The 27,187-nt window shown below is 49.1% G+C and overlaps 1 protein-coding gene across 2 annotated transcripts; it reads left to right on the plus strand.

Annotated features, from left to right (window-relative positions):
- ADGRG5 (adhesion G protein-coupled receptor G5) lies at window positions 1-25,679 on the plus strand. 2 transcript variants are annotated; one of them, XM_067550009.1, is made up of 13 exons: window positions 1-117; window positions 6,469-6,562; window positions 7,036-7,177; window positions 9,995-10,139; window positions 15,466-15,591; window positions 16,455-16,571; window positions 18,091-18,133; window positions 19,477-19,583; window positions 20,227-20,348; window positions 21,326-21,594; window positions 22,386-22,485; window positions 23,497-23,778; window positions 24,209-25,679. In XM_067550009.1, exons 2-13 carry the CDS (start codon window positions 6,472-6,474, stop codon window positions 24,408-24,410), a joined length of 1,746 nt encoding a protein of 581 aa, XP_067406110.1. In that variant the 5' UTR covers window positions 1-117; window positions 6,469-6,471; the 3' UTR covers window positions 24,411-25,679. The 2 variants fall into 2 exon arrangements, with proteins under 2 accessions (XP_067406110.1, XP_067406120.1); XM_067550019.1 differs by having other exon boundaries at window positions 23,497-23,774; window positions 24,209-24,419.
- The last annotated feature ends 1,508 nt before the right edge of the window (window positions 25,680-27,187 follow it).

Genomic DNA, 27,187 nt, shown 5'->3' on the forward strand with positions numbered 1-27,187 from the left:
CGTACATCCTGCAGCAATCTAGGGACGGCGCGAGGGGACAGGCGGTCATAGGCACTCAGGGCAAAGGAGGATACGGAGACCTGCTGGAGGAAATCACCATCCTGCAGGAGAGTGCAAGTAAGACCTTTGGTTTGGACTCCATTGGCCCTATTCTGATCTTGCATGCAGCAGAGTAAATCAGGAGTTGCTCCAATGCAGTTACACTGTGTAAAACTGGAGTGAGAGGAGGATCAGGGCCCACTTATAATGTGATTTGTGATACCCTCAAAGGCTCTCCTGGAGCCGGAGGAGGCAAATGGGGTTGCCAGCCTCTTGGATGCAGCCAGCAAAATACCTAGTGTATTAAAGGAAATAGAAAGAAAGGGTCAGACCTAGAACTGATCTGAGTTGGGGCAGGTGGGGGGCGGTGGCTGGCTGGTAAAGTAGGAGCAAACACTACAAGAGATGATTGGATGCTTACATTAACTCTCGGTCTCAGGGATTTCCGTGGCACCTGTTGCTGGAGTGTCTAAGCGTATAGGTCTATGCGGTTGGCCCATGCCAGCTGACTCAGACTCGTGGGGCTCCGGCAAAAGGGCTGTTTAACTGGGATTTAGACATTCAGGCTCCGACCGTGCCCCGAGCTCTGGGACCTTCCCACCATGCAGGGTCCTAGAGCCGGGGCCCCTGCCCGAGCTCAAACGTCTACACTGCAATTAAACAGTCCCTTAGCCTGAGTCAGGTGGCATGGGCCGGGCATGGCTGAGTGCAGCGCAGACAGGCCCTGACCACTCAACAGGTTATTTCTTTAACTGGCAAAGTGCTGCCTACAGTTGATCCAGCTGTTTGCCTCTCCTAGGTCCCAGGGGGTCTTCCTTTTTCTTATTGTCCCCCTCCACAGTCATCTGCAAGGATTTTCTTTATCCTTTTCCACTTTTTTCCTCCCCTTAAGCTGTTTTGAGGTGCAGCCTACAAGTCCCAGGGAGGAGGAGGGTCACAAACCTGCTTTGGGGGCCTCAACCACCTTCCCTTTCTCCATGGCTAAAGGGTAGCGGATGCTGGAACCGTGTTCTGCTGTAACACGTAGTCCTGGGAGGAGGAGAAGGTGAGAATCACTTGATCTGTTTCTTTCTTTAGCATGCTGCATCTTTCTTTTCTTGCTCCAGTGAAGCAGTAAGAAGTGGGGGGATGGGTACGTCTACCCAGGAGTTGAAGAAGTAACTTCCAGCTCAGGGAGACTACCCCTGCCAGCTCTGATGGCGCTAGCACACTAAAAACAGCCCTGGTGGCACAGACTGGCTGTCTCAGTGCAATCCAACCCAACCCCCTGAGTGCTATTCAGGGGGCCAGCCTGGGCCGTCAGCCCCATAGCTGTAGCTATCCTTCTACTTTTAGCACGCAGCTAGTGTCTGTAGGTTGTGGACCTGAGCCAGAAGTTACACAACCAGCTGCAGTGGGGACGTTCTGTATGTGTCTGGCTGTAGGAGAGGCCGAGGTCACCCTCTGCGTGTTCCCTGGGAGCACGGTCCAGCTCACGGGGGGGAGCCGTGCTGGAGTTCAGCTTTTCCTCTCTTCGAACCCCAAAGCCTGAGCTGTGTGTGAGTGTGACCACTGGAGAATGTGCTAAGCCAGTGGTTTCCAGCTGGGGTACACTGTACCCCCAGGGGAACGCAGAGCTCTTCCAGGGGGGATATCAACTCACCTAAGTATTTGCCTAGTTTTGCAACAGGCTACATAAAAAGCACTAGCGAAGTCAGTACAAACTAATGTTTCATACCGACAATGATTTGTTTATGCTGCTCTATAGGCTATACACTGAAATGCAAGCACAATATTTATATTCCAGTTGATTTATTTTATAATGATATGGTAAAAAAGAGAAAGCAAGCCATTCTTCAGTAACAGTGCGCTGCGACACTGGTATTTTTAGATCTGATTTTGGAAGCAAGTAGTTGTTAAGTGAGGTGAGCCTTGGGGCTATGCAAGACGAATCAGACTCCAGATGGGGGACAGTCGCCTGGAAAGGCTGAGAACACGTGTGGTAAGCCACATGGTGTCTGAGTTGTTACAGCTCCCACTTAGGGGAGCCTGGGTTCTTGAGTTCGTGCTGTAACAGATCATGCTTTCAGCTTTGAAGGGCCCTGGCTCCACCCCCGGCGTGTCAGTCAAGATAGCAACTGGCACATGAGAGCTCCGCTGAGCAGAGCTCCCCTGAGCAGCGCTTCACACCCCAGCTTCTGGAGCTGCTGCTCCCACTCAGCGCTGCGCCAGACTTTCTCTGTGCAAAGCCCCTGCACCAGCCCAACTCTAGCAGCAGTGTGGCTGTTACTAGTGAGAGAGCAGAAGACACTGACAAGACCCTGCACATGTGTTCACGTATCCAAGGAGTAAGAGCACATGAATGGCGTATGCCAAGCAATTCTAACAGCAATGTAAATAGGAATCATACAGGCACTGGACCACGGGCTAGGTTCTGAACTCAGCCACGCTGGTGCAAACCCTGAGGAACTCCTTTGCCTTCAATGGATTGAAAAGCAGGGACACTTTTCCCAGGAGAGGCCAGCTGGTGGACACCCTTCCACCCCCCCCCACCCCACACACACACTCCACTGATCAGCTTGGCAGCATTCAATTTCTATCATTTTGACCGATACTATTGATGTTTATTTGTAAAACATTTTTTCCCAATTGTCACCGATTTAAATTTACACAACTGTGCAAAATTATGGGTTTTAAGACTCCTCCTCCCGCCCCACGTCTTATCAATTTAAATTTTCACAGTTGTGAGAAATTATGGGGGTGTCAGACAACAATCATCATCATCATCATTATAAATCATTATTTATACCTGTGATGTTGACATATTTTAACATGTCTAAATATACAAAGTAAATATCCTTCAAGTGCTAATAAGTTCTGAAGCATCATTTTTCTTATTTTGCTTATCTGCAAATTTCAGTTGTTATCGATGGAAATACTTTTTCCGTTGGTTTGGGTGTGTACCATGAAATTGACATTTACCGATAAAAATCTAATCGCTCCAAGCCTATCTGCTGCGGCTGGGTAGCTTTAATCTCTGCCTAACTCTGCAGCAGCCCCACCAGCACAGGCTATCAGGAAGACATGCTGAATCAACATGTCTCCCTCTTTGGTCTGTGCCAGGTTGTGCCAGGGCTCCAGGGTGGAGATGGGACTGACAGCAACTTGTGCCATTGTGTTCACACCCCTAGTGAACTTTCTGCTGCTAGGGGCTGCAGCCTGGGTTCTGCTGTTGAACCCAGTGGGCCCAATTCTCCTCTCACTAGGATCGATCTAACTCCACCAGTTTCAATGGGGTCAGTTCTGATTTCCACCAACAAGAGAGATAGTGTCTGAGACTTGCTGTGAAAACGAAAAACTAAGAGTGGAAACAGTCACTGTTGTTGACCATAATAAACAACTTCACTGATTTTAAATACAAAACCACACATTGAGGTGCAAAACTACCTGACAGCATCACTTTCACGTCAAAATAATGCTCAGACCAGCACAGCAAAGTAACACTTTTCTCTGTTTGATTCTTACCTATTTTCAGACCTGCTTTCTAGCCTGTTATGCTCATAATATTGCTGTACATCACTATGTTGATGTGTGTTTCCTTTCCACGGTCTAGTAAGGTACAGGCAAAAGTTAATTAAGTGCTTGGATCAAAGTTGTGCTCTCCTGGCCAAGAGCGTTATAAATGGGAGTTTGTGTCCACTTTTCTGTTGTGCTGGAATCACTATTTATTGCATTGTATGTATGCATTGCCCTTTACTATTGGTTTAATGCTTGTGACAGTGTTTTTGGCCCTGAAGATGTTACAGGCTAAGTGGCAAAAATTATTTTAGTTTACCCTTAGATGGTGCATTAAAAGTAACTTAGGTGAGCTGTGAGCTGTCCAATGACAGATGGATCTGGGGCCTGGCTGGCTCAGAGGAATGACGTGGGGACAGATTGCCCATTCTAATCTGCTCCAGGCTGGAAACAATGATCAACTGGTGCCTCTGTGAAATGAAGTGCTAGTCTCAGTCCAGTTCCTCATGGACACATGTCCACCTCACTACAGTCATCCTCCTAATTGCCATGCCTGTGGCATCCTTCATGGTACTCTCACTAGCGAAGACTAAAGGGCTTTGGTGACTGAACTATCATCTCTGGACAGTCTAGAGATCCCTGAAGCTTTGAGGTGCGTTGGCAGGGCAGTGGGGGACAGGGGTACTTGCGCTGTTGCAAATATTGATGATCATCCTCAGCCCCTTACGTGGGCACTTTAAATCTACGGATCACACAGCATTTCAGAAAAGGTCAACGTCCTTAGCCCTAGTTTACAGGCAGGGAAACTAGAGACTTGCCGGAGAGAATCAGTAGCAGAGCTGGGAACAGGACAAACTTGTAGGCCGGTGCCCTACTCCTTGGAGCACAATAACTTCCTAGGCAGCCAACAGCTTCAGACTCCAAAACCATCAATCCAGCCCCTTCCAGCAGCACTGAGATACTGTCCCATTTTAAACACTAATACATTGAACATTCTTACAGAAAAATGTATCATTGAATGCAGTGAACATATAAACAAAGCTTAGACCTACAAGGGGGTGGAGGGTGAGGGGGAAGAGTCTCCCTGGAGCAGGGAGCTGAGCTAAAAAAACCTCCCCTCCTCATACAGATTTTTGTATATTAACCATGTTTACAGGTAACAAGAAGCAAGGCAGCAAGGGGAAATTTTTTACTATGTTACAACTTATTTCATTCTCAAACCATATCTTCCACCCTTATTACAAGCACACTTCCTCTTCTAGATTTAAGTAGTTGTGCTGGGACAACGCCAACCTTGGGTTGCCAATCATGAGATCACACAAGCTACCTTTAAACTTTCAAATTGCCTGCCAACAGTTTACATCATGTTAACTACTGCCTGGTGGATGTGTGTAGCGGTCTGATCAGTAAATAGCTAGTGTCGCTTGAATAAGAGAAAAGCCGAGCAATTGGAGAGATGCTTCCCTGCCCTCTAAGAAATGATTCCTTTTGGTGCACACAAGTCACTCAGTTCCTAGCTTAGGAGCATGACGGATGTGTTATTAGTATTGCAGCTGAAGGTACTGCCCTACTAAGTCTGGGCTCCTGTGGTGCTGCACATACACAGGAAGGGACACGCCCTGCCCCCAAAAGTTTATAATCTAGTAAGATAAAACAGACAACAGAAGCTGCCTAACCCCCCTTTTACTGAGGGCACAGACAGGTTATGTGACTTGCCCCAGGTCACAGAAGAGGTCTGTGACAGAGCAGGGACTGACCCCAGCTCTAAAGTCTGAACCACAAAACCAGCCAGCTGCAGTTCAAATAGACGATTTCTAGTCCCAATGGTGGAACTCACCCTGCTAAATTCTCCCACCCACTACTTCCAGCAATGAAAGGTTATTAGCTTTTTAGGTGTGAGATCCCTCCCTCTCATCCGTAATGATGCATTACATTAGTTAAGAATTCCATCAATCTACACCCAGAGGATATTGCTAAGTCACCAGGACCATGTCACCTGTAAATGACTGCACACACCACACTATTGGGGCTCTTGGCTGCCTTACTTTTCAGGCCCCGACACTGGATATTATCACAATCTACTATAAAACAAGGAGGATTTCAGCCAATCACAGCACAGAAAAAGAAATCAAACGTTCTCCTCTCTACAAACACTATTGGTCAGTCCAATGCTACCCTTACCAAACCAAGGCTGTGGAGCTGCCTGGATCTAATGAGGGGCAGAATTTGGTTCTGTGTGTCCAGTCCTGACTCCTTTTCGCCATAAGCCACTTCCACCAACAGTTATTTGGTTTTAGCCACACCCGCTGACTATTCCCCACCCCCAAGGTGGAATTCCTGGAAAACACCCAGAATACAGAGGTACTTTTTAACCCTTGCAAGGCAAGAAAAACATAACCCTGGACTTCTTGCTGCTGCAGTTCATTGAATCTGCTTTTGTCTTGCTGTATATCAGGATTAACACTATTGTATATTGGAGTGCACTAAAAATAAAGGGCTCTGGCTGTCATCAGCAACACTCCCTCTTTCCCCTGGTCTAATCCCTAGTGGAGCAGCTCCTTGTTATGGAAGGAGTTCCAGTGCTTGAGTTGTCTTTGGAACTAACAGCAATGCTTAGGAAGAAGCAGGGTGCCACAGACATGTGGCTCAGAGCTTCCTGAACATGGTTACCACTAAGGTTATTATCAGAATCCAAATCTTCTGTGTAGTATCACTCACTAAATCACCACTCTGGTTACAGTGAGACCTGTATCAGATAGTTTTAAAATGTCCCACATAGGAACCCAATGGGTTTTAGATGATTTATTTGGATTGTAAGAGTTCCAGAGCAGAGATTATAGCTCCCACCGGCGTGTACAGCGCTGTGCACATTGTCAGTGCTTTAACAATAGTGGTAATTAAATCCAGAAAGCAGAGCCTGTATGTCTCTTGCAGGAGATGAGCTGCATTTGGAACCACACAGGAATGGACTCACCCTTGTGGACCTGCATCTTCTTGTATCTTGTTGCTCTTCTGCTCCAACCATCAGGTATGGATGTTTCTTGATCTGGAGCTCCGACATCTCTGTGACCATTTTGCCTAGAAGCTGTGGTGAGAATCAGTCTCAGTGAAAGCCACTTGCAGGACTGTAGTTCCTCTTTCATCCCCCCAAAGGCCTTTGTGACCCCCCCTCCCTCCCGTCCTGGCTGCAGGTGACTTGCTCCAAGTACAAATTCATTCACTAGGTGCAGCTGTAAGAAGATTGCACTGGGGGGAGGGAGCCCTCACTGCCCCAGCCCAGGAGGGGGAGTGGTGGAGGGGTGCTGCTTACTCAAGCCAAAGAGAGCTGGGGCTGTTCCCTCTCTGCTTTAGTTATGCTCTCCTGCATACCTTTACTCTAATCCCCAAGATCTCTGTCAGGTGGTGGAGTGTCACGGGATGGTACAGGGGTCAAACCCCCCCACGGTGCAGGGACTGTTGCTCTGTCCATCCTGATTCAGCTTGTTTCCCTCCCACACTCAGAAGAGGCCCAGAATTGTCAAGATTCCAGAATACCTCCAGGGACGGCAGAGGACAGAGGGATGCCAGAGGTGAACAGCATCATGGCTGAGATGAATAACCAGCTGAAAGAAGGCTGCTCTGCATCGAGTAGGAAGCTGGTGGGGTGAGTGAGGAGTTTGCACAGGGGGCTCGACCATTCTACACTCAGGGTCCAGCTCTCAGAGTCGATCTCCTGTAGCCGTGGCTGCTGGGAAAATGTCCATCTAAGCATTTTTAAGCAGAAAATGGTTCCATTTGATCAAATGGAAATTTGAGTGAAAAAAACTGTTTTTGTCAAAAATTGGTGTGTGCGGGAGTGTTGACAAATTAAAAAACTTTGCAGTAAAACAAATCAATTTTCAATAAAAAGCCAAAAACAAATCATAGAACATTAGCCACAAATGAACATTTTTCTTTTAGGCTGAAATATTTTAAAGGGGAAAGCAATTTATTTCCAGCTGTGTCCACAGCCTCCCTCAACGTCTAAAGCAGATTACAAACATCATGCCCCCCTCATAGGTGCCCCCCTAATAGTGGGTCAGTATCATCACCACCATTTTACAGATGTGGAAACTAAGGGTGTGCCTACACTGCAAAGAAATGTTATTTGATATTACATAACATGATTTTGCCTTTCAAAATTTAAAATGAAACATTTTCATTTTATTCCAATGTTTCAACTGACCTAAAACGGTTTTTTCAAAAAATTTATTTCCCAGGAAATTTCAAAATTTGAAGTTTTATTCCAATTTGGAAGGAAAACACTGTCAAAATGGTGGCATTTCCCATGAAAAAAATTCCAGTTCCCATATAGCTCTAGCAGAGAGGTTTTGAAAATCCCAGTGGCTGAGGTCCCAGATGAGGCATCCAAAACTATCATAGAAGATTAGTGTTGGAAGGAACTCAGGAGATCATCTAGTCCAACCCTCTGCTGCAGGACCATCCCCAACTAAACCATCCCAGACAGGGCTTTGTCAAGCCACACTTTAAAAACCTCTAAGGATGGAGATTCCTCCACCTTCCTAGGTAACCCATTCCAGTGTTTCACCACCCTCCTAGTGAAAAAGCTTTTCCTAATATCCAACCTAGACCTCCCCCACTGCAACTTGAGACCGTTGCTCCTTGTTCTGTCATCTGCCACCACTGAGAACAGCCTAGTTCCATCCTCCCTGGAACCCCCTTTCAGGTAGTTAAGGCTGTTATCAAATCCTCCCTCATTCTTCTCTTCTGCAGACTAAACAAGCCTCGTTCCCTCAGCCTCTCCTCATAAGTCTTGTGCTCCAACCCTCTAATCATTTTTGTCACCCTCCTCTGGACTCTTTCCAATTTGTCCACATCCTTTCAGTAGCGGGGGGCCCAAAACTGGACACAATACTCCAAATGAGGCCTCATCAGTGCTGAATAGAGGGGAATAATCACTTCCCTCGATCTGCTGGCAATGCTCCTACTAATACAGCCCAACGTGCCATTAGCATTCTTGGCAACAAGGGCACACTGCTGACTCATATCCAGCTTTTTGTCCACTGTTACCCCCAGGTCCTTTTCTGCAGAACTGCCTAGTCAGTCAGTCCCCAGTCTGTAACTGTGCATGGGATTCTTCCGTCTTAAGTGCAGGACTCTGCACTTGTCTTTGTTGAACCTCATCAGATTTCTTTTGGCTCAATCCTCCAATTTGTCTAAGTCACTCTGTATCCTATCCCTTCCCTCCAGTGTATCTACCACTTCCCCCAGCTTAGTGTCATCTGCAGACTTGCTGAGGGTTGATCCACCCCATCCTCCAGATCATTAATGAAGATGTTGAACAAAACCAGTCCCAGCACCGACCCCTGGGGCACTCAACTAAGAGCAGACTTCTAAAGAATAAATGCTGCCCACATTCTTCCCTAAACATTCCCCCTGTTTTCCCAGCACACAACTTACCTGTAGAATGCTCATGTGATGCCTTCGAAAGCTGCCTTGCAGTGTGGTCAGCTCCAGAGCCAGGGCTGGAACACAGGAGTTCCAAGTTCATGTTTACTTCACGAAAGCACGCTGCCATTCACTGGACGCTTAAAAAAAAAGTTGTGCTATTCGTAAAGCTGGTTGGGAATTTTCTGTCTAAATGTCTTGGACAATTTTTTTTTTTTTTAATTTTTCCATCAGGAAAAATCCATGATGCACTGTAGTTTCCCCTTTGGTTGAGCCAACGTGGTGCATCATGGGAGATGCAATCTGACCAGGGCATCCAGCCCCTAAGACAGAATGAGGCACCTGAACTACAGTTCCCATGAGGCACTGTTGCAGATCAGGAGAACACGGATTTATGTTGAACCAAGCTAAACCCAGATGTTTGTATTTGGTTCAACAAACTGAAAGGAAACATTTTGATTGGAGAATGTCAAAACATTTCAACATTTCTGAACCAAAAAGTGTCAGAATTTTCCAGTCTGTGAAAAGTGTTGGTATTTCAACGTTTCATCCAGATTTGGGGTGAAACCAACATTTCTCACCATTGGAATTTTCTGTGGGATGGATCTTCTGTTTTTCCACTTATTTCAAAGTATCATTCTAAAATCAGACACACAATATACAGACTAGGGACTGCCACACAGTCCCCTACAGATAGGAAGCCAAACACACAGGCCAGCCCCAGTCTCACAGAACAAGGCAAGCCCAAAGAAAACCCATTCAGTAGCTGGCGTGAGGAACATTTAACACTAACGGTGCCAGGGTCTGATGTTTGAATCTGTCTCCAATTTTAGTGTCCCTAGTCTGAGGTGACCTCCAACTGGGGCAACAATGCGTCCTGGAGATGATCTCAAATCCACCTCTTAATGTCTCTGCCTCTTTCTTGCCTCACTCACTCCCTTGTTCTTTTCTTGCTCCTCGTCTTTTCCCCCAGCACCTTCCTCTATTGTCTTCTCTGCCCCTCTGAGCACAGATTCTCGTTTCTTCATTCTAGACTAAAACCGTTAGAACGGAAGTTGCTGGAAGCCAATTTCCCAGAGGAAAACATCACTTTCAGACGCTCCCATGTTAAGACTTTGGTATTCAAGATTGAGCCAACGAAATTCCAAGGGATGACTGTCAGCAGCAATTGGACGAAGGTCAGTATCAGCTTCGTTCTAGCTGCCAAGGCCCTACCTCTCTAGTCATTTTTCTCAGAATAGGAGCTCTCATACTGACAGGAGCATTGAATGATAGCATGAGCTTTTGTTTCCACAGGAGCCAGATCTCTATTTCCATTCCCCCACTTCCACCCCATTTCCCAGTCTCCCCCCACTCCATCACAGCTTCCTCCTCCTTGGCTGAGTGGCTATTGTAAGATCTACAAAGGAACAATTTCCAGCACAGACCAGATTAGTTTAGTTCTGGCTCCTCCTAGCTCAGCTGGTAGAGCTGCTCCCCACCAGCCACAAGAAACCCCATTTGCATCTTGTGTGAAGTAATGTGAGGCTCTGGGCTGTGCACAGACAGGCCTAAGGAACAAATGGGGCTTCATTGACTGGTTAAGTCTGATTCCAGTGCAGCTGATATAAATATAACAGACAGGCTCCTGTGAGAGTGGATGGATAGACAAGGTGAGGTGGGGTTCTGAAATCTGCCCTGCCCCACAGGGGATGGGGCAGCAGCGTCCTTAAACCTTAGCTTACCCTCCTTTTCTAACCCAAGAGAGTGTAGATTGGAAAGATTCATCCCCTCCCTCAACATTTGCCGTTCCCAGCCTTCTCCAACCACCTGCCGCAGCGCCTGCTTGGAAAACATTAAGCCCTTCCCACAGGCAGGGCTATGGTAATTAGGGGCAGGGTTGACACCCTGGCCAACATCGGGTGTGTACATTTTGGGGGGCCCAACTTAAGACACCTTGAAGGGGCCCGATTTTCAGAAAGCGCTGAGCCCCTCCCTTCTGGAAACCAGGCCACTTGGACCCATCGCAAGAACCACAAGCCACTGCTGAAAGTCTCAGCACACTCTGGCCAGAGGCATCATCTTAGAGAAAATCTGTGAGGAGGGCAAAGTTGTGTCAGCATAAAGGCCATTCTTTGAGAGTATATTATCGCCTTCCAAGTCCGGGGCTGGGCGGGAGTAGAGCATATAGACCTAGGAAAAGTTGGGGGGCAAACCGAGGTCAGGGAAGCAACTGCCCCCTTTGCCCCATAGCAAATGATGCTGCTGACACTGGTCCTGGTGACTGGCAGTCTGGGGCAGAGAAGCCAGAGACTCCTCGGCTGATTGCACTCAATTCTGTATATATTTCAAGTGTACAGGTTTTATTACTCTTTATTTCAAAACGTCTCCACCTTAGGCACATTGACAAGCCCCATGCAAAATACAAACGGGGCCAATACCCACCATTGAAGCCCTCTCCAACCTATCCAAAGTAGAAACCTCTCAGCACCTATACCCTATGCATTTAGGCTTCCCTCCCAGCAAACGGCTGGTAGGAGAGAACATTGCAATATGCCCTGTGGGTCAACAAATCCCCACTCTGCTAGACCAAGGGAGGGAAGGGGGGGATGTGTTCTAGAGTTAAGGGAAGAAAATGCTGCAGAAGCTTAAAGTAATATCTGGAAGTATGCCGCTAACGAACGGGAAGGCAATGCAGGCCATGCAAGCACAGGTGTAAAGCATTCCCTGCAAGAATCACCACTAGTGATGTGGAGAGCCCTGAGGGGAAAAAAAATTGCAGACATTTTTTTAGAAAAAATCATGGCAGCGTCACAGGTAAAGTAGTGCATTTCTCAGAATACACTCGGCGCGCAGTCAGTGAATGGCCACTGCTGCATTTCTTTGCATAAAACTGGCTGCCGCATCCCTGCCCCCACCTTGCTACAATTTTTCCAACAGTGGGGAGGCAGAAGCAGACTCTGGTCTCGCATACCACAAGCCTCGCCGAGCGCAGCGTCATGTCAAAGCAGCAGTTGGTGGCGGGAGCGACTCGGCGGCTGGTTTTATGCAAGGCTCAGTAGTTAGCGTCCTGCTGCTTGGGACACATGCTGAGAGCCGCACCGAATACCAGACCAGTATAGGTGGATGTCTGCTTCCACCTCGGTGCTGAGGCCGTAGCTACTATCTTCCAAGCGGCAGCAGTGCTGGCTAAAATCTTGGCCCTGCTGAAATCACTGGGATTTTTGCCACTGACCTCAGTGAGGCCTGGATTTCAACACAGATCCTCAGATTATTTTGCCTGGATGATGCATGAAAAATAAAAAATCCTGTGAAATTCCAATGCCAACACTAGGCCCCATGCCCGCTCCTGCTCTTGTCTCTCCATGGTGCTAACCCCATTTACTAACACTTCCCCTTCCTCCCTCACCATGTGTCACTGCACAACACCTGGCACTAGCAATGTTCATTTACCATCCTTTTCCACTGCCACTGCGCCCAGATCAAGCTGCTCATCTCTGCAGAGGTGAGTGCAAGCCATGGAAATGCACCAGGAGAGAAAAACCAACTCCATTTCCAGCAGCTTCGGCACCATTTTCAAGCCCAGTGCCCCCTCCCCCATCTTGCTTAACGGGTGAATTCCCAATGCCACATGTTTTTGCCCTGTCCAAGACAGCCACTGGTCCTTGGCTTTTTTCTCAGACAGCATGGAGGTGTCTCCCCCAGCCAGCCAGCAGAGCCACTTGGAGATGAAAGACGTTCGCTTTCTCTTCCCATTTCCAAATGCTCCAGGTGCTGCCTTCCCAGTCCAGTCCACTCTGGCTGGTATTATTTCAGAATCATTAGAACCGTCTCTGGTGGCCAGTCGGGGTCTCAGTCTTCACGTCTGTCCACACGGCTTTGTGCCTTGCTACGTGTCCAGTAGGCCAGGAATGTGATGTGCTGATGCTTCCATCAGAGAAGAACTTTTTAAAAAGACTGAGGTGACAAGGGAGAGATTTTTTTGACTCAATTTCATGTAATAGTGCAGCGGAAACTTAAAATCACCCACGTTGCCTCTAAAGCATCTGGGGAACTTCCTCAGTTGTAGTCCCTGAATTGCTCACCCTGTGGGTTTCCTGTGCCTCTGGTCTAATAATATTTTGGTTTGAATTTCCTTCTCTGTTAAGTTCCTTTCTGCAATGAAAGAGAGAGCTGACATTGACACCACAAGAAAGTGTGACAGCCACCAGCCCAGGGGTTGAATTGGGTACCTCCAGAGATAAAAGCATGAGCCACTAAAAAGCCACGCTGCTCCCACTGGGGCTGTAACAAACCCATAGCCATTGCAGACTGGACCCAGAGGCGGCACGTACACTCATCAGCGGGTCACAATTCCAGAGTTTTCACAAACATACATAGCCATGCTTTCCACCAACCTCCAATCCCGCCCATTGTGTCCACAGAAAAGGAGCACGCACACTTATTGCATGTTCAAAGGCCACATGTGAACGTGCCATTCCCTACACAAAGAGCAAAATACAGATTTTCAGCCTACAACGATTAAGCTCCGATTAACTAAGGGAAAATTACAACAAAAAGGCTCCAGGGCCCAGCTCCACAAAGGTATGGGGGCTCCTCACTCCTATTGAAATCAATGGTGGTCAGGAGTCGAAATACCTTTGTGGATCTGGGCGCAAGAGTTTAGAGAAGAAGGATGGTCCAATGGTTAGGACACTGATTCCAAGTCGCTGTTCCTTCAGAGGATTCTTGTGGTATCTTGGGCAAGTCCCAGGCTGCTGGTACCTCAGCTCCCCATCTGTGAACTGGGGACGAAAGCACTTCCCTACCACACAGGCGCTGTGCGAGATGCTCAGCTACTATAGGAATGGAGACCACATAAGAGATTGTAGATAGACAGCTCAATGCATGCATCGCTTCCGCGCTCTGCCCCGAGGGAGCGTTCTCAGTGATTGAAACGAGCAGTACGCAGGCTTCACATGAGTGTGGCTTTGAAATGCTGGATCTGACTGTCATGTTACTGAGAAAGGCGGGTGAGGTAATATCTTAGGGCATTTAAGGGTAGGTGTGTGCATCCCACAGGGATCAAAATCCAGCATAAGGAAAGGGTCACGCAAAGGTACAAAGTGAACCCGTTTTACCACAATTCTACTAGTAAGAAAATAAATGGTGATTTGGGGGCACTTCAGCAGTAGAAGCACAACTTGAGACACCCTGGAAGGGATTGATTTCCAGAGGGCTGGTGCTCAGAATTTTCTGGAATTCAGGCCCCTTTCATGTGTCCAGGTGGGCACCTAAGGATTGAAACATTCAGAATCACTAGGGTCTTTTGGAGACCTCGGTAAAGCCTAATTCAAGGACAGGCCTGAACCGAACCCTTCGATTCAAACAGTGCCCCTCCAAGCTGTGGATCCAGATTTTGCAGATTTAGTCTTGCCTCTAAAACAAACTGTAAGTCAAAGAACCAAGCAAGTACTCCAGGGTTTCAAACTTCAGACAGTCCCGGCAGCTGAAGTTTTAAGACAACAATCCAAATGTTTCTATAAATGAAGGTCTGAGTCTAGGAGGAGAGTTAGCCTGTCGCTTCCACCTGCTCTGTCGCTTCTGCCCTAAGGTGACCCAGGAAGTTGTGAGCCTCAGTCACATTCCCAGTTGCAATATTTGTTGCCACCATACAACGCCCTAAACTGATTATGGACCAATAGGAAATCAGGGCTTCTAAATCCTCTTTCTCCAGCTTCTAAACCTTTCCTTTTTTTGACCACGGTGGCGAGAGAGAGATTGCCAGATGCTATTTCACCCAAAGCTCTGAGAAAAAACAGGGCTTCTAGGCATTTATACCACACCCATCACCATGGTATGATCATATCTGACTTACTGGAGCCCTGCCTCATAGACCTTACCTCTCTTCATTTCCCACTCCTCTGCTCATCTCATTCTCTATGTGACCGTGCTGCTTTCTCCTCTGCAGCTCCTGCTATTATCAACAATCATCTGCATTACCACAGCATCCAAAAGCACCAGTTAGGATCAGGCCCCAGTTGTGCTGGGCAGTGTACAGACTTAAATGGGGAGACATCAAGGAGAATGGAGGTGTTTGTGCCCCTCTAGTAGCTAGTTCATAAAATGAGACTTGAGCCAGCTACATCACCTCACCAATAGACTTAGTCCTTTAGCTCAAGGGTTAGCAACTCATGTTTTTAGTGCAGAAGATCCTGGCCTCAAACCACAGTTGGCCCAGATGAGGTCAGGTACATAAATAAATCTCTGTCCCTCCAGCTATAATCCAATCTGAGCTGAGCATGGCTCTTTTCACCATTGCCTCATTCACTTCTCCCTCCCTCAGCTATCATTGTCTAACTCTGATGCTGCACTTCACTCTTTCCTGCATGCTGGAATGCAAGGTGTTTGAAAGATGCTAAGGTTATTATTAAATTGCTTTGCAGCCCCCAATGATCACTGTTTCAGTGCTTGTTCCTTGTCTTTAAATCATAACCTGGCATTTTTCCGTATTCGCCTGGCAATGTTTCTGCTCCAACCTTGCAGTCGGGAAACGAGACCCAACACTCCATGTCTTTCCCAGCTGAGCTGGTGAGAAAAGTGAAACTCCAGCCTAGAACGAGAAAAGTGAAACTCGCCTGCATTTATCTCAAGGCCTCTTGTCTGTTCCAGGTCTGTTCCACTGAAGTTTTTACCTACACGGGTGGGTTGGGGAAGGAGAGAAATTCATCAATTATGTCTGTAGCTCCTTTCATCAGACTAATGCATCAGACCATAAACATGGGACCCTTCCCCGACACTGAGATGTAAATGGGCTCAGATGAAGCTACTTAGCAGCACGCGGCAGCCCTGCATGACAGTTTGCTCACTGCTGGTGCAGAAGACGAGAGGAATGCCTTACCCAGTTGGAGGTGCAGGGGAATTTAGAGCAGACAAGGGTCCCAGGTATTGAAATTGGCCCCGGGAAACCCCAGAGCAACACCCCTCTCCTTGTAATTACACCCCAAGGAATCTGTAAAGATGTGGTCAGGCCATGGGATTCAATGAGAGTGTCTCTAGCCCCTCTGTCTATCCAGGGGGATGCTTTCATTAATGACCTATTATATGCAGGTGCCCACAACACCCACACAGACAGTGTAGAAGAATCTTAGGTAGAACATGGGCAGCAGCAGTGCAAACTTCTCTGTCACCCCAGCAAGATGCATCATGACGGGACACCTCTGGGAGTGAAAGCTAGTTGAGCCTCTGATCATTCAGGCCGTGGCCTCCCTGATGGGATGGTTAACCGTTGCGAGGAGGGAGGTTTGCAATGTGGGCACCTACCTGCAAGGAACTGGATTAAGACCAACCAGCTCATTGCACGTAGGTCACCAGAATGCCCATGGATAGGAGCAGTGTTGGTCATCACTACCCCAGTGGCATTCAAACGAGTGATCTTCAGATGAAAGGCTCCCTGTCCTAGTGACATCCCCCCGCCATCCCCGGTAATAGCATTTTGGGGTCTGCACATTGTTTCTTCCACTCTGGCTTTGCAGGATGGAAAGAACAGCTCCCTGCTGAACAATGACATTTTAGGGGCCACCCTGGAAACCTTCAACATTACCAACCTCACTAATCCTGTGGAGATCCGATTCTGGCATGACAACGTGTCGGTGAGCTGGGGATTGCAAGGGCATTTCACAGCAGCTATCACTCTCTGGACAAGGGAAGTCAAAAAGCTCTCCAGGACACCAGAGAGGGGACATCAGTGCAGTGGGAACCTCAAGAACACCCAGGGCACTTGAAACCCAATGGGAATTCAACCTGCGGCTGCCGGGGTCAATTCAGGCCAGTATCTGCCTAGCTGTGCAAAGAGGTGGGAGCAAGGGCATAAGGAGTTTCTCCACTCTGGTGCCATTCCCAAAGGGGAATGTAATCCCTGCCCCTCCTAGCAGTCTGCTCAGGTGCGAGGCGCCTGGCAGGGAGTGGGCAAGGGCAGGCTAAGAGCAAGATCTGCCCACTCTATACCACCCAGTAGCACTCAAAGGGGTGCAGCGGGCAAGCCCATGTGTCCCTGGGAGGAATCCTAGCGGAGGCAGAAGCAACTGTTTCAGGGAAGGAGTGGGGCTTTTGAAATCCTTCTGTCCTCCGGAAGCTACGGAGAGAAAGGGGAGGTTCTGGCCGGGTCTGGGGGCAGCCCCTAGAACATTGCAACAAAAAAGGTGTGTGGTGGTTGGCTGGTTTTTTACATACACCCAGTGCAGCCCCCTTGATCCCTGCCAACTCTTCTCTGGGACATGATATTGCTGAGACTGAGGGTCAGCCCACATGCAAGTTGTTTTTGTCTGTCCTGGAGAGCAGCTGGTAGGTTTTGGGTGGGAGAGATGTACCAGTCAAGTTGGCACCAGGCAATGTAACCAAATGGTGCAGATTTAGGAGGAAGCTGTTTGACTTTTGTGCTATATGAAGAGTGCTTAAATTCTCAGACAATATTTCCCAGAACCCCATCCCCCACCCCATTCTCCACAGGAGGCGCCAGGGCTCGGCTTTAGCCCCATGGGGATGGTGGGGGCACCTGGGCTCAGGGCTTCAGCTCCACGGGGCTAAAATATTTACCAGAGCTCCTCTCTGGACAGCTCCGGCTGAATTTAAGCCCTGCCTCTGGCGTACCGGAGACATTTCAGAGAGCAGCAATAAAACGGATTACATGGATTTAGAAGAAAAGATTGCAAAGAAGAATGGCCAAATGACTAAGGAGCCCTAGCCCAACTGTTTGATCAGTATGTAAAGCCGGATCCTCACCTGATGTAAATCTGCTTCAGCAAAGCTAGGCTAATTGCACCAGCGGAAAATCTGGGTGTAAGCAGGAGGGAAAGACAGACAAGAGCATAGGGTACTCCAAGGGGGGAATTATTACTAAAACTCAGAGAAATGGGATGAAACTGATTAACTATCAGATATTTCCTCACTACACTACAGAACATAGTCTCCCACGTGATGTAGTGGATTCCTGTGACAGAGCTTCATGTTAACGGTAGGCAGGAAAAAGTGCTGGGGAATACGCTAATGGGAACAACACTGCATAGGCAGGAGGGGCCAGACACAGGGCTTTTCCCTACTGAGCCCAGGTTACGTACCTTGCTTGGATCACAGACCTCTCACCATGTGCCTCATGTTCTCTCCCCCCCCCAGAATAACACAACTATGACCTGCGTCTTTTGGGTGGAAGGAACAGGTAATTATGACACTCGCATATCGGGCTGTACACAGTAGAGAGAAACAGTTACAGTTCACTCCAGCCCAGGGTTCCGGTAAAGCATCCCCAGATCTCAGCAGGGCCCGCGAAAGTCCATCTGCCAGGCCCCAGGAGAGAGAGTGCACGCCCACGAGTAATGAGGAAGAGGCACGTCAGAGATGGAGAGTGCATTGCCTTAGACACTTGGGGGACCTACGGACCAAATGCACAGCAGAGATTTACCAGACAGGCACCGAGATTTTGTGCTATAACTCCCCCTGCCCGCTGGCCCGCCATGCTCCACCCCTTCCGCCCTGCCAGGAGAACTAGGAAACCCCACCTTAGCTCCCCGGTGACCAGCCTTCTCCTGCCATCCCAGAGGGGGACAAGCTTCCAAATCCTCCTCCACACTCTGCTACGTGGGGAGAGGCCCCAACTCAACTCTCTTGGCACAGGGCCCTGCAGATCTTCGGGCTGTAGGAAGACCCCAATCTGGCCTCTGCTGGAGGCCTAAAGCTCACACCCAGGGGTTTCCTGAGAGAATGCCGTTGTCACACTCAAGAGCTGGCCCCATGTCAGCCAAGGTCAACTGCAAACAGCCAAGCAGGGCACTAGCACCTCCCACATACTTGAGAAAACAACTCCCGTTTTATGCCCTTCTTCTAAGGAAGGGGTTCTAGAGAGTCAGAACCATAGAATTTAAGGCCAGGAGGGACCTCCAGATAATCCAGACTGGCCTCATATATATCATCGGACACTAAAAACACCACCAAGCCACCACAATTAGAGCAGAATGTTGCAGCCCTCCAGGCAGAGAACAGGGGCCGAGGTCCCATCAATGCACAAGGCCCCTGCAGAGCAGGGAATTAAGGGAGATGCACCCGGCTGAGCCTAGCTAGTGACCCACCCGCACCCCATGCTGCAGAAGGCAGCAAAAAAACCCTCCCAGGTCCCCGCTAATCTGACCCGCAGAACCGGAGATGCCAAGGCCGGATCTTAGGGGAGTGGAGGAGAGGGAAGGGGGGAAATGCAAGCTATCCTTCTGGTGCAGGATTTGGGATCAGCATGGGGGCCAATTTGTCCCGTTGGCTTTATTCCTTCCTTTCACCACATGCCTTGAGAACAGCTCTCCAGGGTTTGGCACCAGCCAGCGCGAGCCCTAGTGCTGTGTAGTCTGAAACCAAAGCTAGCTGGAGACAGGGGGGTAACATTTTCAAAAGGGCCTAAATCTCCTATCCCACTGAAAATCAGCAGGACTTCGGCTTTTTGGAAATCGTTGCCTAGGGGCTTTCCTTTCGGTGGCCACGGGCTGCTTTTCTTACAGCCATTCCTCCCTCTTGCAGAAGGCAGCAACTTGGGGAGCTGGAGCAGCGTCGGCTGTGAGACCAACCGCAAAGAGGGCATGGTGCTGTGCAAGTGCAACCACCTCACCTACTTTGCCGTGCTGCTGGTAGGGATGCTGTTTCTCCCCCTAGCCCTTGCCCTGCTTTGGGGCCTATGCCCCCCTCAGTCCCTGTCTCTCCACTGCTTTAAAGAACTCCGCCCTCTCCCTCTGCTGCTTGCACCCAGATTTTTAGTGGGAGTTTCTTGGTTGCATTCTCCTGGACTCGTTCCCCCACTGAGCCACCCAGGGAAGGTTCCCACAGCAGCTCTCCAGCCGCTCGTTTCCCCCGGGCAGCTGGGCTCTTTCAGGGAGTCTCCAGGCTCTATCCTAAGGTTGCACTTCCATTTTCCTTTCCTCTTTGGTGCCCTCCCTGCCGGGGCTGAGACACACTCACTGCCCTCCTCTGGGAGCCGCCTCACTCCATAACCTCAGTTACACCCTGCCCCACCCCCCTGCCTGCTCCCCCCTCATCTGGGGAGAGCCGCTGGGGCCTGCTGACAAATCCTGCTCAGGGCAGCATTTGAGGCGCTTCCCCCTCAGAGCTCTGGAAGAGGGGGATGAGATAGGACGGAGGCCAGTGACATCCAGGCAGCCTCAGAGCTATGTGCCAAGCTGGAGAGGTTTCAGGGGAGAAGGCAAGGCCCGGGCGGCAGCAACAAAGGGCTGCGTTCTCTTCATTCTTCACCCCTTCCCTCCTCATCCCACGCAGCAAATCTCCTCAGCTGCCATAGACGAGGCCCTCCTGGCTCCTCTCACCTACATCACCATGGTGGGCTGCAGCATCTCGGCCGTTGCCTCGCTTCTCGCCATCCTCCTCTACCTCGTCTCCAGGTAACCCTCTTGCTGCTCAGAGCGGCCCTGGCCTGCAGGGTTTGTGAGGTGGGAGAGAGGGTGCCTGGCTGAGCTGGGTCAACAGGGGCTCCCTCAAGAGAGATGCGAAACCAAATTCATTCCTGATGGGGATTCCCTGCTGAGGCCTCTGGGGTTACACCAGGCCTGGGTTGCGCCCTCTTTGGAGAGGCACACTTGCCATTCCCACCCCCAAGACATCATGTTCCTACTTGCATTTCTGCATCGTCCGCCCATCTGCTTCCATGAGGGACCCAGTTATCCATCGCCATGTCCCTTGCAGCAGAGAAAAGATGGGTCAGAGTAGCAGTGGCTGTAAAGCAGCAGAGCACCACTGAAATCTATGGATCCATGCCAACCCGCAGCAGGGGAGGATCTGGCCCAGGGCTTGGCTGGCATGAATTCTTCATTGAGGTTGCTGGACAGACGAATCCTGTGGTTCTCTGGCTTTTTAGCTCCCAGCCTGAATCAGGCCTTGTCTACACTAGAAAGGGTTTGCTGGTACAACCAGGACAGCAAACCTGCCTAGGGTAGGCTTGGCTATCCTGCTCTCCGGTGCACTTTGAACTGCATCTACACTAGGGGTTTGGCCTGTCTAGAAATGGAGTAAAAGTCACTCCCCTAACAGACATTGCTAAGAGCAGCCAATAGGTCTCAGAGACCTGGCCTCCCTCAGCGTGCACTGCCTGTGTACTGCCACACAGGGTCTCATGGACTCTGCCCTAAAAGATGGGATCTGACATTTCCAACACCCCCTAATGTGGGCCCTATCAAGAAGGGACACAGCTCTGGCGTTCTCCTGCAGCACACGCCGACCCTTCAGACTGTGCTGCGAGAAGGGGATGTTCCAGGTGGAGGGGCTGGATGGGGTGGGAGTGGTCTGCGTCCCCTGTCCCGTCCCGTCCTCATTATGGATGCAGTCAGAAGGAAATGAGTTCCACTCGCTGTGTTCATCTTAGGAAAAAGAGCAGTAATTATTCAACCAAAATCCACATGAACCTGCTGGGTGCCCTCTTCTTGCTGAACGTCTCCTTCCTGCTCAGCGAGCCCCTAGCATCGGTCACCCCCAGATGGCTCTGCAGAGGCACTGCTGCCTGCCTCCACTACTCCCTGCTCTGCAGTTTGACCTGGATGGCCATCGAGGGCTTCCACCTCTACCTGCTCTTGATCAAAGTCTACAACGTGTACATCCGGAGATACATCCTCAAACTGTGCGCCATTGGCTGGGGTGAGTGCAGGTTCCCCACTCTGTGCTGTGGCACCAGATTTCAGTTAGAGGTGGATCCAAATTTCAAACACTCAAAAACCGGAGAAAGGTCAGAACCAAGTTTTGGCCCCTGGGAGGCTGCCCACTGCTGATCAAAACACCCCATTAGCTGTATTTTGAGAGCCAGAGGACCATAGTTCTACCCCCAGCTCCCCCAGGATTAAATAATAACTGTTTGTTTGCAATGCATTAGCTTGTTGCACAGTTTATATCCAGATTTGTTTTCCAATTCCTCCCCACATGCTCCAGGGTTTTGATTTGGTCCCACAACTAATGTCTATGTTTTCCATGCTTGATAGGGCTGTGGGGGATGGGAATCTACAGCTCTTACCAATATCTAATGTAAGACTGCCCTATTTACCTAGAGCATGCCGGGACGGCAGAAACTTTCAGCTAAACAAAGCTTTGGAGGGATTTTGTGCCAAGGTGCGCAGTCACGTTGAGGGACGTAATGGCATGTTGCTTACAGAGTTATGACCTGCCTTTGTGTTTCTGCTCCCTAAAATGGTTTGAGGGCAGCCCGTCATTTATATTGTGCTCCCCAACTTTCTTGCCATGTTCCATCACCATTTTTCTCATGGGCCTCAGTGGATTTTTCCTTCCTCCAATATACTTCTCTTCCTTCCTATGTTCAAGGATCAACTCCTTTGTATGCTACCCTGTTTCCTACCCTCCAGGCACTTGGGTACTTCTTCTATATTCCCATCATGTTCAATCATAGCTTACTCAATGTGAATCTCCCGCCCCCACAGGACTGCCAGCATTAGCAGTGGTTAGCATTCTCCTCATCAAGAAAGAGATCTATGGGCCGCTCGTAATTGAAACCGACACTAAATACCACAATGCAACCATGTAAGTGTTAGAACATGGGTTTGATGGTCCCCTCACAATCACATTCTGCCATAATGGGGAGTAGCATGGGTGGAGGCAGGCTGCCCAGTGGTACAGTAGGTCTCCTAATCATTAAAAGCTTCTGTGCTCCCCAGTCCCTTCTGGTTCTTTCCCATGGAGTCCTATCTTCTGCAGGAATACAAGATAATAGGTTCTATTCCCCTAAGCCTCATGTCCTACCTCCGAGCAATGGGCCATCCGTGGAGCGCTCTAATCAGATCCATGAGCAGTGAAGACTAAGTCCAATTCTCCAAAACATGGCGTCTTTCCCAAGTGCATGATGCTTGTTTAGAACAATTGTGCCACTTAGCCAGCATTGCTCTCTTTTGGGACCAGTTTGCCTGTCCCAGGATCGTGTGATGGTTTGAAAACTATAGTGCCATTCACATATCATGAGATCATTTCAGGTGGATGGTGCTGCCCGGAGTATGGTTCTGTCCTCTACCAGTTGCCATTCCCAAAGAAGAGGGCAGCTCTCTAAAGCATGGTTCCAGCCCAGTGCCACGGTGCCATTTCCCCATAGATAGTGCTGCTCCTTATGCACTGGTGCTGAAATTCAATTTCAGATCCAGCACGATAGGCTTCCCCCTTCCAGAGCGCTGCTGTTGTCCCGCCTTTCCAAGGCACACAGGGATTATTAAGGCAAAGTAGAGCCTGAACTCACCAGCAACACTAAGCCACCCAAAAAGCCTTTCCACCCCATCCCAGACAGACGTCCCTTCCGTCCTCCTAATCCGAAGTCCCATTTCCTGGTGAGCAAAGCAGGTCTTTCCCTAGCAGCCCTGCATGGCTGTCTCCTCCCCTGCCCTGCCTGGGCTCTCCCCACAAGACCTGGATCCCAGAGGCCCTGCCTGCATGGTGTCATTCTCACGGCATAGTGCCATTCCCAAAGCAAGACATTCCTCCTTGACTGATTCCCCTGGGGTAACCTCATTGTAATCAGCACAAGAGTCTCCACCTCTTCTTCTACAGGTGTTGGGTCACAGACTGGCATGTCCATTACATCCTCAACCTGGGCTACACAGCTCTCACCGTACTCTTCAACATGGTTATCTTGGTCATCGTCACGAGGATGATGCAGGCGCTGAGATCCAACATGCACAATCAGCGAGAACAAGTGAAGAAAGATATTGTGTCAGTGTTGGGACTGACGTGCCTGCTGGGAACAACCTGGGCACTGGCCTTCCTCAGTTTCGGTGCCTTCTTGATTCCTCAGCTTTTCCTCTTCACTATCATCAACTCGCTCCAGGGTCAGTGAGTACAGGCAGGGGCACAATATTCAGGCCATGGGATGAATGGGATGGAACCAGACGTAGTTTAAGACTTGAAGCAAAGCCCTGTCAGTGGAGATTCTGCAGAAGAGGCCATAGGTGGCATCGCTGGCTCTAGGTTTCTATTACCCACTGATTTAGGAGTAACAGAGTCCACTCGGGTTTCTGGTAGCTCCTGGTCATTGCTGTTATAAGTAGCATAGTTCTCAGCCACCACCTGATCCATGCACTTCTTCTGCCCTCACCTCTGAATTCAGGAGCGGCAGCTCTGTCTGAGAGAGAAGCGGGGAGGGGAAAGGACGTGTAGGTTGCTGTGAGTCACAGGGCCTGCTGCTGTGTTACTCACTTATTGCCATGGGCACAATGGAACAAGCCTAGTGACCAACAGCTTACAATGTGCTTTCCACCTGCAGGGTTCTTCATCTGCCTCTGGTACTGCACCATGCGTCGCCAGCCAGACGACACCAGCTCCTCCAGCAGGAGCACTCAGATGACAAAATAACCAGGCTGGCCAGCTGGACTGCGCTCCCAAAGAGGCACAGCTCACTAAGCAGGCGCAGATTCACTTGCAATGAGTCCTGGTGGGCATGGTCTGTGCTTCTGATGGGCATTTAGGAAGGAAAGACGCACTCTTCCCTGTCTTAGCGCATGAGACAATGAGCCTCCAAGGCAGCTTATTCGGACTTTGTCAAGTTGCAGCTCAGCACAATCCAGCATGTTCTGCAAACTAGTGAGACTGAGGGGTAACAACAGTCACCCTCACAGCCCAGGAGATTGGCTGTTCCCTAGGATGCTACAGAGAGAGAATGCCTGGGGCATGGATTTCCCCTGCATTTCACCTTGTGTCTTTATTTACCCTTGTGCACAGTGAGTGCAGAGAGGGTGCTACCAACTCAGACTTCCCCACCCACTCACACCAGGAGGAACATTGTGCAGTTACTTCACACACATGTAGCTACCAGGAGGGGCAAAGCAAGGAGAATCAGAGCCTCCGTGCCTGTTCTCCCCAGGAAGCTATAAACACCCCACTTTGGTACGCTTCCTTTCAAGTCACGTGATGAGTTCCCCATCTGGGCCTCAGTCACTTCACCATGGAGAGAGATTCGATACTCCGCTAACTGACCCGGCACAGGACCCTACCATTCAAGCTAAAGGAGACAATCCGTTAGCAGTACAGGGCTAAGGACTCACATCGGAGCTATTCTGATTCCATTCAGCAGAGGGAAGTGGTGTATGCAGGTGCGTGCACACCCCCACCCGCCCCAGCACCAATTCATTACGAACAAATGACATGTACCCAGACACCTTACATTTGCAGAACTTCAATTCCAGTTCCTAACCCTGCTGTTCAAGCCCGTCTCAGATCTGAAGAGGACAGGCGTACACTGGGGGAAGGAGATGGAAGGAAACTGCAGGAAGGAAAGGATTAGAAAGTGGAGATTAGGAATTACAGAGCAGGGCAATGAAGAAACAGACACTTCCTTTCCCTATGTTCTCCGTTTCAAGGTGAGCATAGGGAAAGGAAGCAATAGCAAAGGGGCTGTGAATTCCTAGATGTTGGAGACTGTATTCAGAACATCAGTCGCCACTAACTGGTCAGTGACGAGATCGAGATCTTGCCATAACGGTGGATCCAGCAGCTGATTTCTCTTTCTTACAGATGGGCTAACCTGGAACCAATGTGCTTTTGCTTTTTTAATGACCATGTGGAGAGTTTATTGCTCTTTTGTCCCAAACCAGAGGCTTCCATAAAACTGCTTTGCAATGGGGGATCCCCCTCCCCGACCACTGCCTTCTATTTAATTCCTTTCTGGCTAAAGCCCGTTCCGGTGCTCGACTTTGTTGCATGCAAATGACTGGAGCCAGCCTGCTGGAGTAATAAAAACAAACTATTACCCTAGCAGCTGCTCTTGAAGACTGGTGGTTTGTTATGTATTTCAAGCTGGGCTTGCGTGGAACTTGCTTACTGAGGGTCCACCGCAGAATGTGTCTGCTTACCCCTGGCAGGGATAGTCACAGCCCCTGGAAGGCTCCACAAACCACATCATCACAGCTGGGTTAGCATTTGCAGCTGGGTGGTCCTGACAGCCTCTTATATAAATGACATGGGCCTAGAACACACACATGGTATTGGGGAGGCAGAGGGGTTTTACATCCCATCTCTGGGGACTCATCAGTATTGAGACTGTTATTGTCACAAGTACATAGCGACTAAAGCTGGTTAGAAAAAAAAATATTCCTGGGGAAATTTGATGAAAATGGCAAAAATAATCACTTTCTTATAAATTTAAGTCTTCAGTGACAGACTTGTACCTAGAGCAAGCGAGAGTGACCCCAGTGGTTAGGGACCACTGTTGCTAGGGACAGGTGGGTCATGGTAGGTCTCATTAGGGTTAACAGGCAAAGCCACGGAAAATTTAATTTTCTGGCAAAATTTTTTTAAAAATGTGAATATTTTGACCCAGCCCCCCCACCATTTCAATTTGGATGTGCTGTCAAAATGCCTTATGGGAGTTCCAGTGTGTCATGTACTCATTCCCATTATAGGCTGGGGTTCTCCAAGAGGGAAGATGGTGCATCATGGGAGATGAAGTCCAGCCTGGGAGCCTCGGTCCACATAAGAGAATGGGGGACATGAAGCAATTGAACTACAGCTCCCAGGAGACACTATGACAGCATATCCAAAGAGAAATTTTTTGGTTGTCAGCTGAAATGTTTCAGTTTTTGAGTGCTTGGTGTTTTGACAGAAGATTGACATTTTCCATGGAAAGCAAACACTTTTTGTAAAAAGTTTTATTTCGTTAAAAAACTTAATTCTCTGTCAAAAACCAGTTTAGATGGGAAGTTTTCAGCCATCCCTAGCAGTGATGCTGTCTTTATTGACCAGGGACTGCTCCGATATTATTTTAGACATTTATAGTTATTTTAGCACAACAGCTACCATTTTCTGATTCTCTCTCCCTAATTACAGCTTCAATTGAGATTTTTATCCTTAAATATCCTTGGTTCTTGCTGTTCAGTTACTGCATCCACCTCACCTTCCTTTCCCGTGGCAGTGTGCTGCCAAGGGGAATTCCGTTAAGCCCTTCCCAGCCAGAAGGAGACTGGTGAAGTCTTCCGGTCTCTGACAGGGACCTGGAGTAGGTGAGGACAAGCTGTGGAGAGCACTTCCCAGGTTTTAGAGGCTTGTAATTCACCTAAAATACTACTAGATGTCACTTGCATTTCAAATTAAAGAAGTCTCCAGTGACAAATTTGTGCATCTGCTGCACCAGAGAGCAGCCCCAGGGGATTGGCACATCTGCTTGCTGGAGGAGCATGGGTTGCAGGAGGGCTTGCTGGATTAACAAACAAAGCCAGCTACCTCCGGGGAGTTCAGAGAGGACAGGACA

Source organism: Emydura macquarii, unplaced genomic scaffold (genome assembly GCF_026122565.2).
Source record: "Emydura macquarii macquarii isolate MOO-44397 ecotype Brisbane River unplaced genomic scaffold, CSIRO-AGI_Emac_v2 contig_295, whole genome shotgun sequence".
NCBI classification, from domain to species: domain Eukaryota; kingdom Metazoa; phylum Chordata; order Testudines; family Chelidae; genus Emydura; species Emydura macquarii.

Coding starts and splice junctions, on each gene's coding strand:
- ADGRG5 (XM_067550009.1), top strand. CDS start 6,472: ATGAGCTGCATTTGGAACCACACAGGAATGGACTCACCCTTGTGGACC. Junction 15,592..16,454: donor AGGCCTCTTGTCTGTTCCAG/GTCTGTTCCACT, acceptor CTGGCTTTGCAG/GATGGAAAGAACAGCTCCCT. Junction 21,595..22,385: donor ACTGTGCGCCATTGGCTGGG/GTGAGTGCAGGT, acceptor CCGCCCCCACAG/GACTGCCAGCATTAGCAGTG.